Source organism: Nannospalax galili, unplaced genomic scaffold (genome assembly GCF_000622305.1).
Source record: "Nannospalax galili isolate Female #2095 unplaced genomic scaffold, S.galili_v1.0 scaffold529, whole genome shotgun sequence".
Classification (NCBI taxonomy): domain Eukaryota; kingdom Metazoa; phylum Chordata; class Mammalia; order Rodentia; family Spalacidae; genus Nannospalax; species Nannospalax galili.
Genome location: NW_008360309.1, coordinates 1,743,089 through 1,756,421, shown reverse-complemented (window position 1 = coordinate 1,756,421; position 13,333 = coordinate 1,743,089). Strand labels below are relative to the sequence as shown.

Here is a 13,333-nt window from a genome sequence, read left to right as displayed (position 1 = left end):
TTTGGTCTTTTTGAGACAGGATCTCTCTGTAGCCCCAGCTCTCCTGGACCTCACTATGTAGACCAGGGCTGGCCTGAACTCACAGAGATCCGCCTGCCTCTCCCTCCCGAGTGCTAGGCCTAAAGGTGTGTGCCACCACGCCTGGCTCTAAATAAAATATTTTAAAAAGAAGTATTTCCAGCTTTGGGGCTTCTCCTTCAGGTGGTGGATCATGGACTGCAGAAATCACTGGTATTTGAGGATGACCTGCGTTTCGAGATCTTCTTCAAGAGGCGCCTGATGAACCTCATGCGGGATGTGGAGCGTGAAGGGCTGGATTGGGACCTCATGTGAGTGGAGCTGACAGGGTGGACATGTTAGCAGGGCAGGGCCAGGGCCGATGCACAGCCTGGAGCTAGTGTGTTTTGGGCCTGGGCGTGACTTGGTTCCTACCAAAGTCCCCTAAGCCTGCCCTGTCCCTAACTTTTTGGGTTATCATTCTCTTGGGGGTTGGAGGAGTGTGACAAGTCCCTGACTCAGTGCCATGGGTCCAAGATTGTGGTTGAGGATAATAAATGGCCAGGGGTGTGGCCAGAAGGCTCATGAGGCTCCCGGGCTTAGCATGTTCCCAGAGTAGGTCTTCAGAAAGGTGACCCAAAGTTGGGTCATGTCAGGCTTATAGGCATGGTTGAGGTTTGGAGACATGTCTAGGTATGACTGTGATTGGACCTGGGAATATGTGGTGTGGGTGAAGGGCATGGGCAATGCGGACCGGGGCCTGGACATACTGGGAATGCTCCTGACTTGCAGGGGTGCACAGAACTACATGTGTCTCCTATGTGAGGTCATGACTTCAGGGCCTGCACCTCAAACCAGCTCTGGGATGTATGTATGTGTGACCAGGATAGTTAGAGAATTCTCTGGAATCTTGTGCAGGTGGCCTTGTCTGGCCTGCCCCCGCCACCTCCCTCCACACACACCCCTGTTCTCCCTGGCTCTTCCTCGTCCCTCGCCCTCCCGTGAGCAGTCACAGAGTTTGGTTCTAGACTCACTGCTCCAGAACCCTGGCTGTGTTATTAATGTGACTATGAACCTTGCCTTCATTCCCGATCACCCCCGCCCAGCTCCATGCCTCACAGCTCTGTGAACCCTGAGCAACTTCAGCCTGAAAGAAAATCCCAGTGACCTGCTCCACAGAGACCCGGAACATCCCATAGCTTCTCAGTACCTTTCAAAAAGTCAGCATGGCTGGGCAAGGTGCAGGCCTGCATTCCAGCACTCAGGAGCTGAGGCAGGAGGACTGCCATGATTTTGAAATGACTGGGGACTATGTAATGAGTACCAGGTTTGCAAGAACTACATAGCAAGACTCTGACCCCGAACAATGACAGACTGCTGAGCATGGTGGCACACACCTGTAAGCCCAGCATACAGGTGGCAGAGACAGAGACTCTGTCTTAGGAAAACAAAAAAAAAACAGAGAAGTCAATTTAATCCACTCCCTTTGACCAGCTGCCGTGTGTCCTAGGTTCACCCCACCACCCCATCACACTGAGCCTGCTGCCTCCTGGACCTCGTGGGGTGACTTGGTTCCTACCCAATGTCCCTGTGTCCAACTGTTCCTGGCTTTCTGCATTAGCACTCTGGGGGATGGGAGGCATGTAACAAGTCTCTGATTCTGCACCCCAGCTACGTGGGCCGGAAGCGCATGCAGGTGGAGCACCCTGAGAAGGCTGTGCCCCGAGTGAGGAACCTGGTGGAGGCCGACTACTCCTACTGGACACTGGCCTATGTGATCTCCCTGCAAGGTGCACGAAAGCTGCTTGATGCCAAGCCATTGGCCAAAATGCTGCCTGTTGACGAGTTCCTGCCTGTCATGTTTGACAAACACCCAGTGTAAGGGGGCACTGGTGAGGGGCAGGCTGGGATCCTGAGGTCTCACCAGGTTGGGGCGTGGACTTTGGAGTGGGAGGTGGAAGAGGAAGGGGAAGGGAGAGAAGAGGAGTCTTAGACCCAGTGGAGGGGTCTCCTTCTCCAGCCACTTGACCTCCATCCCCCTCCCTTCATCTCCCCTGTCTTCCTTCAGGTCAGAGTACAAGGCCCACTTCTCTCCCCGCAGTCTGCGTGCCTTCTCTGTGGAGCCCTTACTCATTTACCCCACACACTACACAGGGGACGATGGCTACGTGAGTGACACCGAGACCTCAGTTGTCTGGAACAACGAACAGGTTAAGACCGACTGGGACCGGGCCAAGTCCCAGAAGATGCGGGAACAGCAGGCACTGAGCCATGAGGCTAAGAACTCAGATGTGCTCCAGTCCCCGTTGGACAGTGCTGCCCGCGATGAGCTCTGAGGGACAGTTGGCAAAAAGCCAAAGCAGACACTGCAGGTCTAACCTTCACATGCTTGCTGGGGACAGCAGGGGAGACCGCAGAAGCCCCCACATGCAGGGTGCTATCCAGCCAGGTCTTCTTGCTCAGCAGCCACTACCACACAGGCAGCATTAATAGAGTGCTTACTGCATACCAAGAACAGGACTGGGAATGAGGAGATTGGACAGGAACAAACTTTCATTTGTTTATGTTTCCAACATATATTAAGCACCTACACTGTACCAGGTTCCAAGTTAAAAGAGGTGAGATAATTCTCTTTATCAGCAATGGATTTGCTCATCAGGCATTTATTGATCAGATTAAGAATCAGGTATTAGGGATACATACTTGCTTTTAAATCCATTCAAGTATTTGTTGAGTGCCTACTGTGTGTTAAGTACTGTTCTAGGCTCTGGGACTACCAAAATGAGAATGACACTTCCATTCATTTATTCAGACACCTATCAGGCATTTACTGTGTGTCAGGAGCTCAGCTAGGTCCTGGGGATAGAGGTAAGCATGGTATGTGTCACTTTAATGAGCTCCCTTTACACTGACTGCTGCAGTGCTCACAGTAAGAATCAGCGTTATAATTCACCCCATATGACAGGTTCTGTGCCAACTGCTGGCACAGGGAAATGAACAAAATTGGTCCCTTTATACAAAAAGCATTTATCAAGCACCCGTGATGTGCCATAACTTATGGACTCCTGGTGGTGTAGAAGAGCTGACTCCCCCAACTCTGTTGTGCAGACAACATCCTCCCCCTGCCCAGAGGGTTGGGAGAGTCACTCCTCCCCCACCTCACCCCCGGGTAACTGCTGGGGTCCCAGGCTTCAGCTGCTTGCTAGCTCCCCTGGAGGGGTCACAGATAAGGATGGGCCTCCTGGCCCAGCCTGGCTCCCCTTGCTTCTGTCAGCCCTTGTCTCAGGTGTCCCCTGCCTGCTCCTGTGTTTGGGGCCTTGTGGGGGCCAAGCTGCCTGGGGTGCTGCTGTTGGTCTGGGTGGGATGTTTCCCAACAGGGCCAGGGTGGCTGCTGTGCCTTCAAAGCAAACCCAAATGTCAGGAGGTGGAACGGTGTGCTGCCTCCTTTGGGATGACTGTTCTCCAGGTTGGCTCCTGGATAACTTGCTTATTTTTTTTATTAAATGCGCCTGGGTGGTTTTCACTGAAGTCTGTCAACTTTCTGCCCACATCTCTGTCCCCACCGGTCAAGATTTGGGGGAGAAGTGGAACTTGCAGGCGGCTGCCACAGAAGTCACTAGGCACTGAGGCAAGTGTGGAGGGTGAGTCTCAAGTCTTGTGTCCGTGCACACCCACAAAGCACCTAGGAAGTATCCAGTGGGAGGAATCTTTCCAAATGATGTGGGGGGCCGCCATGGTCTGGGTCCCCAAGGAAACGCTCCTCAGTGAGTGCTCCGGTTATGGGGGTATATCCCTCACAGAATGCAGGAAAGAGCCTTCCGGGGCTGATGGGTAGCCTGAGCAGACAGCCACAGACGAGGGGACACTGCTCTGGTTTTGTTCTGCTGCTGTGATAAAACACTGACTTGGGGAGGAAAGGGTTTATTTCATCTTGGGCTTTCAGGTCACAGCCTGACACTGAGGGAAGCCCAGGCAGGAGCCTGGAGGACGCTGCTTGCTTGCTTGTTCCTTCTCAGGCTCCTGCACAGCCAGCTTTCTTACACAGCCCAGGACCACCTGCCTAGGGTTGGAGCTGCTCACGGTGGGCTGGGTCCCCTGCATCAATTGTAACACACCAGTCCCCCACAGACATGGCTACAGGCTAACGTGGTGTGGGCAGGCCCTCCGTTCTTAGGACTGTGAGCTGACAGTTCAAGCAGGACAGGTGTCTCCTTTGCAAAGCCTGCTTTGACCTGGCTCACCACTTCTCAGGATCCTAGGGCTCTGCACACAGGGACATGCGTCCTTTTATAAATTAGCACAGATGGTGTGTGACTGCTATGGGCAAAATTGGGACTCACAGCCAGGCGTGCTGGCAGAGCAAAATTAGAGCATGCTCTCAGACGCAGTGCCTAGCATTGTGCCTTCACTAACTGTGCCACGGTGTCCCTGGGTGTCGCTGGCCATGGGCTCCAGGACCACACAGACACCAAAACAGCCACATGCTCAGGGTCCTCTCTAACCATGTAGTGTCTGCACAGAACCAGCAAACATTTTCTAGTGTCTGTTTCATTTTTTATTTTTCAGACAGGGTCTCATGTAGCTCAGGCTAGCCTCAAACTCTGTGTAGCTGAAGATGAGATGGCCTTGAACTCCTGATCCTCCTGCCTCCATCTCCTGAGTGCTGGGATAACCGGCACACACCACGTCTGGTTTACAAAGTGCTGGGGATGAACCTGGGGCTTCATGCATGCGTGGCAGGTGCTCTCCCATTGGCTCCGGCCCTGGCTTCTTCCCCTTCACATGGACTGTGATTCATCTCTGGTTGACTTAGGGTTCTCAAGGTAGTATGAATGCCGGCTGAGCAGGGCATAGAAGGAGAGCTTAAAAAACATTTAGTCCCCATTCGATTTAGACCCCTGAGCAGTTCCACCTGTGTTGCTTCATTTTCAATGTTTGTTGTGTGTGTATGTGCACGTGTAGAGGTCAGAGGACAATGTGTGGTAGTTGGCTCTTCCACCATGTGGGTCCTGGAGAGTCGATTCAGGTTTGGTGCGGCAAGCACCTTTACCCTCTGAGCCATCTTGTTGGCCCTTGGTTGATTGTTATGGATCTTTAAAAGCATAGACCTTGGTCTTCTGGTACACACATAATGTTGAAAGAATAATCACAGGGGCGGGGTGGGGTAGAGGCTTGCCCAACAAGCAGAAGGGGTAAACTCCATCCAGCACCAAAAACAAACAGGACGAAGATTCAGAAGACAAACTCCCACACCCAGAGGGCCACTTTCTGTTTTCTTCCAAGCATGTGATCCAACTGTACCTGTTTTATTTTTGTTTCGTTTCAGAGGCATGTAACATGCCACAGCACACACATGGAGGGCAGTAGACAGCTTGTGGGGTGGTTCTCTCCTTCCACTGTGTGGATCCACAGGCTCAAACTCATTGTCAGGCTTGGCAACAAGCACCTTTATGTGCTGAGCCATCTTGCTAGCAAGCCACTTGTACCTATTTTACAAACAACTTCCCCAAACCCAGCAAATGGCCCAAGCTGGTCATCCTAGCTGTGGGGAGGCTGAGGCAGGAAGATCAGGAGCTCAAGGTCATTTTCTTTTGCATAACTCAAGTAAGTCTGAGTTACATCAGACTTTGTCTTGAAGAAATTTTAAAAATCCATTTTAAAGAAAAATGTTTTTGATGTATTTGTTTTTATTTTATATGTATGAGTGTTACGCCCATGTGTGCCGTGTCCAAGGAGGATAGAAGAGGGGGTTGGCTCCCCTGGGACTGGAGTTACAGTTGTTAGCCACCATGTGGTTGCTGGGATTCGATCCCCGGTCTTCAAGAACATCCAGTGCTTTTAACTGCTGAGCCATCTCTAGCCCCCAAATTTCCATTGTACTAATTGTAATTTAGTCATCTATTTTTATGACAGGGTCTCACTATACATCTCTGACTGGCCTGAAATTCAGAGATCCACCTTCCTCTTTCTCCTAAGTGCTAGCATTAAAACCATGTACCACCACACCTGACCTGACTTGAGATAGTGTCTCGTCCTGTATCTGAGCATCCTATGTAGTCCAAACTTAAACTCATGGTGATCCTCCTGCCTCAGCCTCCCTACTGCTGGGATCACAGGTATGTGCCATCATGTGGCATTTCAATAAAACTTTGTTGACAAACACAAACTCTGGGCCTGATTTAGCCCAGGGGCCATAGTTTGTCAATGAACATAATTTTGTGCAAGTAAAACTTGACAAAAGCAAGCTGGAGGGGCTGGAGAGGTGATTCAGCAGTTAAGAGTACTGGCTGCTCTTGCAGAGGACCCAGGTTCCATTCCCAGCACCCACATGGCAGCTATGAACTGTCCTTACCTCCAGTTCCAGCAGAATCTGCAGCATTGCATGGCACAGGTCCACTCACATACATGCAGGCAATACACTCGTAAAATAAAAATAATAAAAAAAAATTTTTTTTAAAGCAAATGTAGCCGGGCGTGGTGGTGCATGCCTGCAGTCCCAGCACTTGGGAGGCAGAGGCAGACAGATCTCTGAGTTCAAGGCCAGCCTGGTCTATACTCATCTACATAGTGAATTCCAGGACAGCTGGGGCTACAAAAAAAAAAAAAAAAAAAAAAAAAAAAAAAAAAAAAAAAGCAAAGGCAGATTTGGTTCCTGGTTTTATAGATTAGGACAGAGCAGAGGGCTGGGTTTGGGAGTGGAACTGGCCTTTCAACAGTAGTGAGGTCCTCCCTGAGTATCCCAGACCAGCTGCTTCTGCTGGCCGCAATGGAGGTCCTGCCACCTTGCAGACTCTGGCAGGTGCCCATGGTCGGGGATTTGGATCCCAGCTTGGTGCAGAGAAAGTGCTTTGCATCCTGTGTTTCCAGGGGCTGGTGGGATGGGACTAGTGTCACCTTCCCTGATCTATATCTCTGAACACTGCACCCTCCCTCCTTTATCGGTGGTGTCTTCCCACAAACTGACACACATAGATACTCCTGACTCCTGGTGGCTGCTGCAACACCATCAGTTTTTCCAGCTGTGTACAACCTTCCTGTGCATCCGGAAGCAGAAGTGCTGCGTTTTGTGTAACTCAAGGCTGAAGCTGTGTGTTCTATGTTCAGTCCTTGTGGTTGTTACTTGAAGCCAAAAGTATTCACCAAACATTGGGGGAGGGGTCGGTTCCACAGCCCCAACCTATGGCAGGCGCATTAAGAAATATAATGAGGAAGCCCAGCTCGCTAAGGAACCCTCGGTGGGATGAGATGGTCTCTGCCTCTGCTGAGAAGGTCGCTCAGGGCCAATTAAATGCAGCAGGAGGAAAATGAAGTTGCTTTTCATTGACTTGTTTCATCTGTTTTTGCTGGGGGGTGCTCAGGGCCTCCTGCAGGCAGGCAGGTATTCTAGGGCTCAGCCAAAGCCCAGCCCTTGTACTGTTTTATTTATTTATTTATATTTAAAATATTTTATTATTATTTTTTATGTGTATGAGTGTATTGCCTGCATGTAGGTAAGTGCACCCGCGTAGTGCAATGCTCGTGGAGGACAGAAAAGGCTGTCGGATCCCTTGGAACTGGAGTTACAGACAGTTGTTAGCTGCCATGTGGGATTTGAACCTGGGTTCTCTGCAAGAACAGTCAGTGTTCTTAACCTCTGAGCCATCTCTCTAGCCCCTTCATATATATTTTTTTAATTTTATTTATTCTATTTTTCTGTGGTGCTGGGAATGGATCCCCCAACTCTGTGTATGTTGGGCAATACTATAATCCCAGAGCTTCACTCCAGCCCTCCCTTTATTTTTTTAGAAGCTTTAAGATGATGTTTTAAAAATATTCATTTGGGCCTGGAGAATTGGCTCAGTGGTTAAGAGCACTGGCTGCTCTTGCAGAGGACCCAGGTTCAATTCCCAGCACCCATATGGCAGCTAACAGCCATCCATAACTCCAGTTCCAGGGGATCTGATGCCCTCTTCTGGCCCCTGCAGGCAGACATGCATGACAGGGGTGCACTTACATACATGCAGGCAAAACACTCATACATGCAAAATAAAAATATATAAATATGGGCTGGAGAGATGACTCAGCAGTTAAGAGCACTCACTGACTGCTCTTGCAGAGGACCCAAGTTCGATTCCCAGCACCCACGTGACAGCTATGAACTGTCCGTAACTCCAGTTCCAGGGGAATCCGAAGCCTCTTCTGACCTCCGTGGCATTACCATTGTATGGCATTCTCACATACACGCAGGCAATACGCTCATATGCATAAAATATAAGAAATGAAAAATATTTTAAAAGAGCACTGGCTCTTGAGACGGTATCACTACATAGCCCTGGCTGGCCTGGAACTGACAGACATCTACCTGCTTCCGCCTCTCAAATTTGAGGACTAAGGGTGTGTAGTACCACACCCAGCAAAGATTTATTTTTCTTTATCTGAGTAATGTGGGTTTGTGCATGTGAGTGCAATGTGGGTGATGGCCACAAGAAGGCCCTGAATCCCCTAGAGCTGAAGTGACAAGCGGTTGTGAGCTGTAGGAGCTGGGCGCTCAGTGCTGAACTCTGAACCGGCGTTAAGCGATCTTAAACACTGAGCCGTCGCTTCAGCCCCGCCAAGCACTACATTGTTGGAGACAACCTTTTTTTCATATTTATTATTTTTATTTTATGTGCGTGTGTATTGCTTGTGTGTAGGTAAGTGCACCCGTGTCCTGCAATGCCTGCAGAGAACAGAACAGTCTGTCGAATCCCCTGGAACTGGAGTTATGAACAGTTGTGAGCTGCCATGTGGGTGCTGGGATTTGAACCCAGGTCTTCTGCAAGAATAATCAGTGTTCTTAACTGCTGAGCCATCTCTCCAGCCCCAAGTTGGAGACAATCTTAGTCTACGGCCCAGGCTGGTTTGGGACTTGCCATCCTCCTGCCTCAATCTCCTAAGTGCTGGGAGCACAGACAGTATCGCCCTTCAGGACTGGCTGACGTGCTTCATGGTGGTTTTTTGTTTGTTTTTTGTTTTTTTGATCTTTTTGAGACAAGGTCTCCCTGTAGCCGCAGCTGGCCTGGATTCGCTAATGGAGACCAAGCTGGCCTCGAACTCGCAAAGATCCGACTGCCTCTGCCTCCCAACTGCTGGGACTACAGGCGTGTGCCACCACGCCCTGGCCTTGGTGGGCATGTTTTAACGTTTATTTTGTGTGTGTATGTGCATCAGCGTGACGATTTTCAGACGTTGGTTCCCTCCTTTCACCGTGTTAGTCCTAGGACTCGAATTGAAATTGCCAGGTTTGGCGGCAAGTGCCCCTACCCACTGAACCATCCCGCCAGCTCTGGCTGAGGTTTAGACTTCGGGGACCGCAAGAACTCCAGCCAGCACCGAGGCGCTGTGCTTTTTCTTTTTTTAATGCTAATAAAATATTTTTACAGAGACCAAAAAGTCAGAATAGTGCAAAACACCTCAACGCCATGCACTCATGAACACTCCCCGGGTGTTTTGAACGCGTGTCCCAAGTCACCTATTGACTGATAAATGAGGGCGCCCCGGAAGACACCGGACCAACAGAGTGAACCTTAAAAAAAAAAAACAAACCCAAAAACAAAACGGAAAAAACCCCAAGAACACCGCTTGGAGTCCACATTTGCAGTCACATGCTAAGAAAGGCGAGTGGAGGGGCTGCCAGGGCTCGGGGGTCGGGGACCGTCTGGGGTGCAGGGGCCGCCCCGCCTGTCACCTGCGTCGTCAGAGCCTCTGGCTGGGCGGGGCTGAGGTCTGACCTGACTCAGTTCCATTTCGCTTTTCAAAACAAAAGGCAAAAGGAAAGCGACCAGGGTAAGCTTAGCCGGCTTTGGTCCTGAAGGATTCTTAGGAAGGAAGCTCAGGGAATGGGGCGGGGCCAGAAAGTCCCGTCCCGCCCCGGTCCCCGCAGCACAGGCCCCACCCCAGGGGGCTGCTTGGGACCCGGGAGAATCTGAGGTCTCAGCCGAGAGAGGTCCCTAGGAGTTCTGGGTGGATTTAATTTTTTGCATGTCTGATGGGGGAGGGGCATGGTGAGGCGACCGGCCCTGGGTTCCAAGAGGGACTGGTGGGGGTGCAGAGGGCACCCCTTCATGTGCTGACTCTTTTCAGGTTGGGGGTGAGCTGAAGGCAGGGCGGTGCTGCCTTTTTAATATGGCGGGGGTGCTGGATACAGAACCCGGTACAGTGCATAATTGGCAGATACTAGGCCTTGTCCACAGGCCCTCACTGGGGGATTCTAGGCTGGGGCCACACCCTCAGCTCCCCTAACTTTCTTACCTACTTCCCACCCCTCCCTCCTTCGGCCCTCTCTGCAGCTGTCACCCTAAACCTGCCTTCCTCCTTGAGTCTTTTAATTCTTTTTTCCGTCTTTTTGAGACAGGGTCTCCCTGTAGCCCCAGCTGGCCTGGAACTCACTATGTAGACCAGGCTGGCCTTGAACTCACAGAGATCCCCCTGCCTCTGCCTCCGGAGTGCTGGGATTAAAGGGGTCCCACCTTGTCCTTATGTCTCTTGGGAACCCAGCTTTGGCTCCTCCCACCCTGACCTGCTGTCGGCTTCCTGCTTCTGGCCAGGCCAGGCTTCCTCATGGTTCTAATCCTAGTGTGGAGAGGCGCAGGACCACAGCAGGGCCCATTTGCTAAGGTCCTCCAAAGCAGGCAGGAAAGCTCATAGGGACGTCCCAGGCTGGATAGCTTTGGGGAAACTTTCTCTCTAGCCCTTCTGTAGCCTAGACTGTCAGAACCCACCCCCTGCTCATTCCTCTCCCTCAATCCTGGTAGTCCAGGGCTCAACTGGGCCTGGCTTATGTCACGGCCCAGGAAGCTGGCAGGACAGGCATGCATGTGCATGGTGACACACCGGCCCTCAGCCACATCACTCCAATTAGCACAACCTGCCTTCATTCCCCGACAGCTGCTTATTCTGGGGAAACTTGGAGCTTCCAACAGGCTTAAGCCAGACAGACTCCCCAGTGTCATGACATTAGGGCCAATCTGAACACAGGCAGAAGCAGGAGTTCCTGAGGGACAGTTTGTGCAGTTGTTCTGTGACCTGTATGGAAGGTGACCAAGTCTGTGGTAGAGGAGATTCCTAACAGTCCTAGCCTGGGCTACACACACACACACACACATTCTCTTTCTCTTTCTCTTTCTCTCTCTCTCTCTCTCTCTCTCTCTCTCTCTCTCTCTCTCTCTGGAACTTTCTGGCACCCTCTTGCTTCTGTCACACAGTCCTACAGTTCACATTCCTGCTGCCACTCAAAAGACTTCCAAGGCTGACCTCCCTCACAGCCCACCGCCCCTTCCTGGTGTCCAGTGCCATCAAGTGAGTCATATCACCCTCCCTCCTGGAGCAGTCTCAAAGCACCCTGTCCCTGGATGAAACCCCATCCTGTAAGAGAGCCTCCATCCTGCCTCTGGGCACAGATGACTCCTCATCTCGTGCTTCAAAATTCATGGGGCACACAGCCCTTTCACGCCAGGCAGAAAAGGGGCAACGAACTCTATCATGCTCAGTAGCCTAGGATTTGCATGTGGCCTCCTTAGAGATGCCAAGATCCCTGTGTAGTGTGCAACTTCGACAACTGCCCAGCCAACCCTGAGGCTCAAGTGAAGGCCTCTTGCATGAACTAACTTCTCAGCCAAATTTGTGGGCTGGAGGCAGAGCTCCAGGCATGCAGGGGTCCTGCCGGCACCAGCATCCAGGATGGGGGCGGCTGAATGACATTCTGAGCCAACATTGTCCATGTGATCGAACTGGCACACCACATACATACACACACACACACACACACACACACACACAGACACACATATACACACAAACCTCTAGTTTCTGGTCTCTTTCTGTCCTTTCCTGCGTGGAGAATGTGGAAAAAGGCCAAAGGATGTGGGAGCCTGGGTCCAGGGACCCCAAGCCCTCAGTCTTGGTGGGACATTGAGTTCTAGGCGGTTCCGGCTTGAGTCCCTGGAGAAAGGGCTGGGGACAGGGGTTTGGCAGCCAGAGGACTCAATGGGGGCCTTGGCGGGGGGATCCTCCTAGGGGAAGAAATAGGGGGAAGAGGGGATTTAGCAGCGATGGGGGCTTGGGCCGTTTGGCCAGGCTCAGCCCACCGAGGATGGCACCTATCGGTGCGTTCGCTGGGCTATGAGGACCGGGTTTGTGGGAGAGTGGGGGAGATACCCCACAGGGAAGCGGGCCGCCCCTTAGGCCTCCGGGTGTGGCGCCCTAGGGCGCATGTGCTTTAGAGACCCCCACCCCCAATTAATTTTTTGCACAAACATCAAAGGGGACTCAGTGCCCTATGCCTTCAGCCTCCGGGTACCCCAGGCATCCGTGCCCCTCGCCTGGGGAACCGAGACCACACTTAGCAATTGGTCCCGGGCACCAGGGTACTGGGACCCTCTTTATGGCTTTTCCAGGGGGCAGGAGGCGGGGCTTCCCGCCAGAGCCTGGGGCGTGGCCTCCTCGGGGGCGGGGCTTCCTCCCATCCCCAACCAAGGCCACTAAGAGGGAGGGCGTGGCCTCGGGAGGGGCTAGACCTTTAGGGGCGAGGCCTACGTCTGCTCGGTGGTCCGACCCTTACCGACCCCCCCCCAGCGCGCTATGGCGCAGGCGCGGCACCGCCCTCCTCGGCAGAACGCGTGTCGGACTTGAGCTTGACGAACTCCTTGGCCACCTCGTCGTTGCTGCGCTGCGACAGGATGCGCAGCACCGTGAGCCCTGTGTCGTCCATGTGGATGCGGCGGCCGAGCGGCAGCCAGCATGCGGTGCTCCCGCGCTGGGCCAGCTCCCGCAACTGCAGCACGGCCAACCCCACCGTGCGGTCCTCGCGCGCGAAGCAGTAGTCCTTCACGCACACCTGCAGCTCATAGCACTCAGGGCCCGCGTCGGCGCTCAGTGAGCTGCAGGGAGAAGGGGGTAGCCAGCCCCGCCAGGCCATGCCGGCTCGAGACAAGCCCACGGACGGCCGGCCCTGCCCCTCTGAGGCACGCCCACCCTTGACCTCACTCACCCTGCTGGCCCCGCCCACTCAACCTGGGCCTTGGGAAGCGTGCCAGAAGAGGCACTCCCCACCTCGTGTTGGGCCACTCCCACACACACTAAATCATGCCCACCTGCTGGAAGGGTCACCCTGAAAGGCTCCGTCTCCCTGTGCTATCCACAGGGGCAAGCCAGACTCACCTCATGCTGGGCCCAGAGGGAGGCCTGCCCTGCCCTTCATATTGGGCCACGCCCCTTCTTGGGCTAAGACCCATCCCATCCCTCATGTTGAACCCATGAGGAAGGCCACTATCCAGGATAAATCCCACACGTCTGCCAAGGCCAGAGCTGTGGCCTCAGG

General features: G+C 52.8%; 2 protein-coding genes across 10 annotated transcripts in view; one reads left to right on the top strand and one right to left on the bottom strand.

The window, feature by feature from the left end:
- Colgalt1 (collagen beta(1-O)galactosyltransferase 1) overlaps positions 1–3,525 on the top strand; it is a 17,671-nt gene extending 14,146 nt beyond the window's left edge. For both annotated transcript variants that reach the window (XM_008824592.3, XM_017795991.2), the window contains exons 10-12: positions 202–329; positions 1,669–1,875; positions 2,066–3,525. In XM_008824592.3, coding sequence (XP_008822814.1) covers positions 202–329; positions 1,669–1,875; positions 2,066–2,333 — 603 coding nt within the window. In that variant the 3' untranslated portion in view covers positions 2,334–3,525. The remainder of the gene's footprint in view (positions 1–201; positions 330–1,668; positions 1,876–2,065) is intronic.
- A 5,830-nt stretch (positions 3,526–9,355) lies between these two features.
- Unc13a (unc-13 homolog A) overlaps positions 9,356–13,333 on the bottom strand; it is a 52,888-nt gene continuing 48,910 nt past the window's right edge. For 7 of the 8 annotated variants that reach the window (XM_017795964.2, XM_029559322.1, XM_029559317.1 and 4 more), the window contains one exon: positions 9,356–12,893. In XM_017795964.2, the coding sequence (XP_017651453.1) occupies positions 12,593–12,893 (301 nt within the window). In that variant the 3' untranslated portion in view covers positions 9,356–12,592. The remainder of the gene's footprint in view (positions 12,894–13,333) is intronic. The other variant, XM_008824587.2, reaches the window with a different exon arrangement.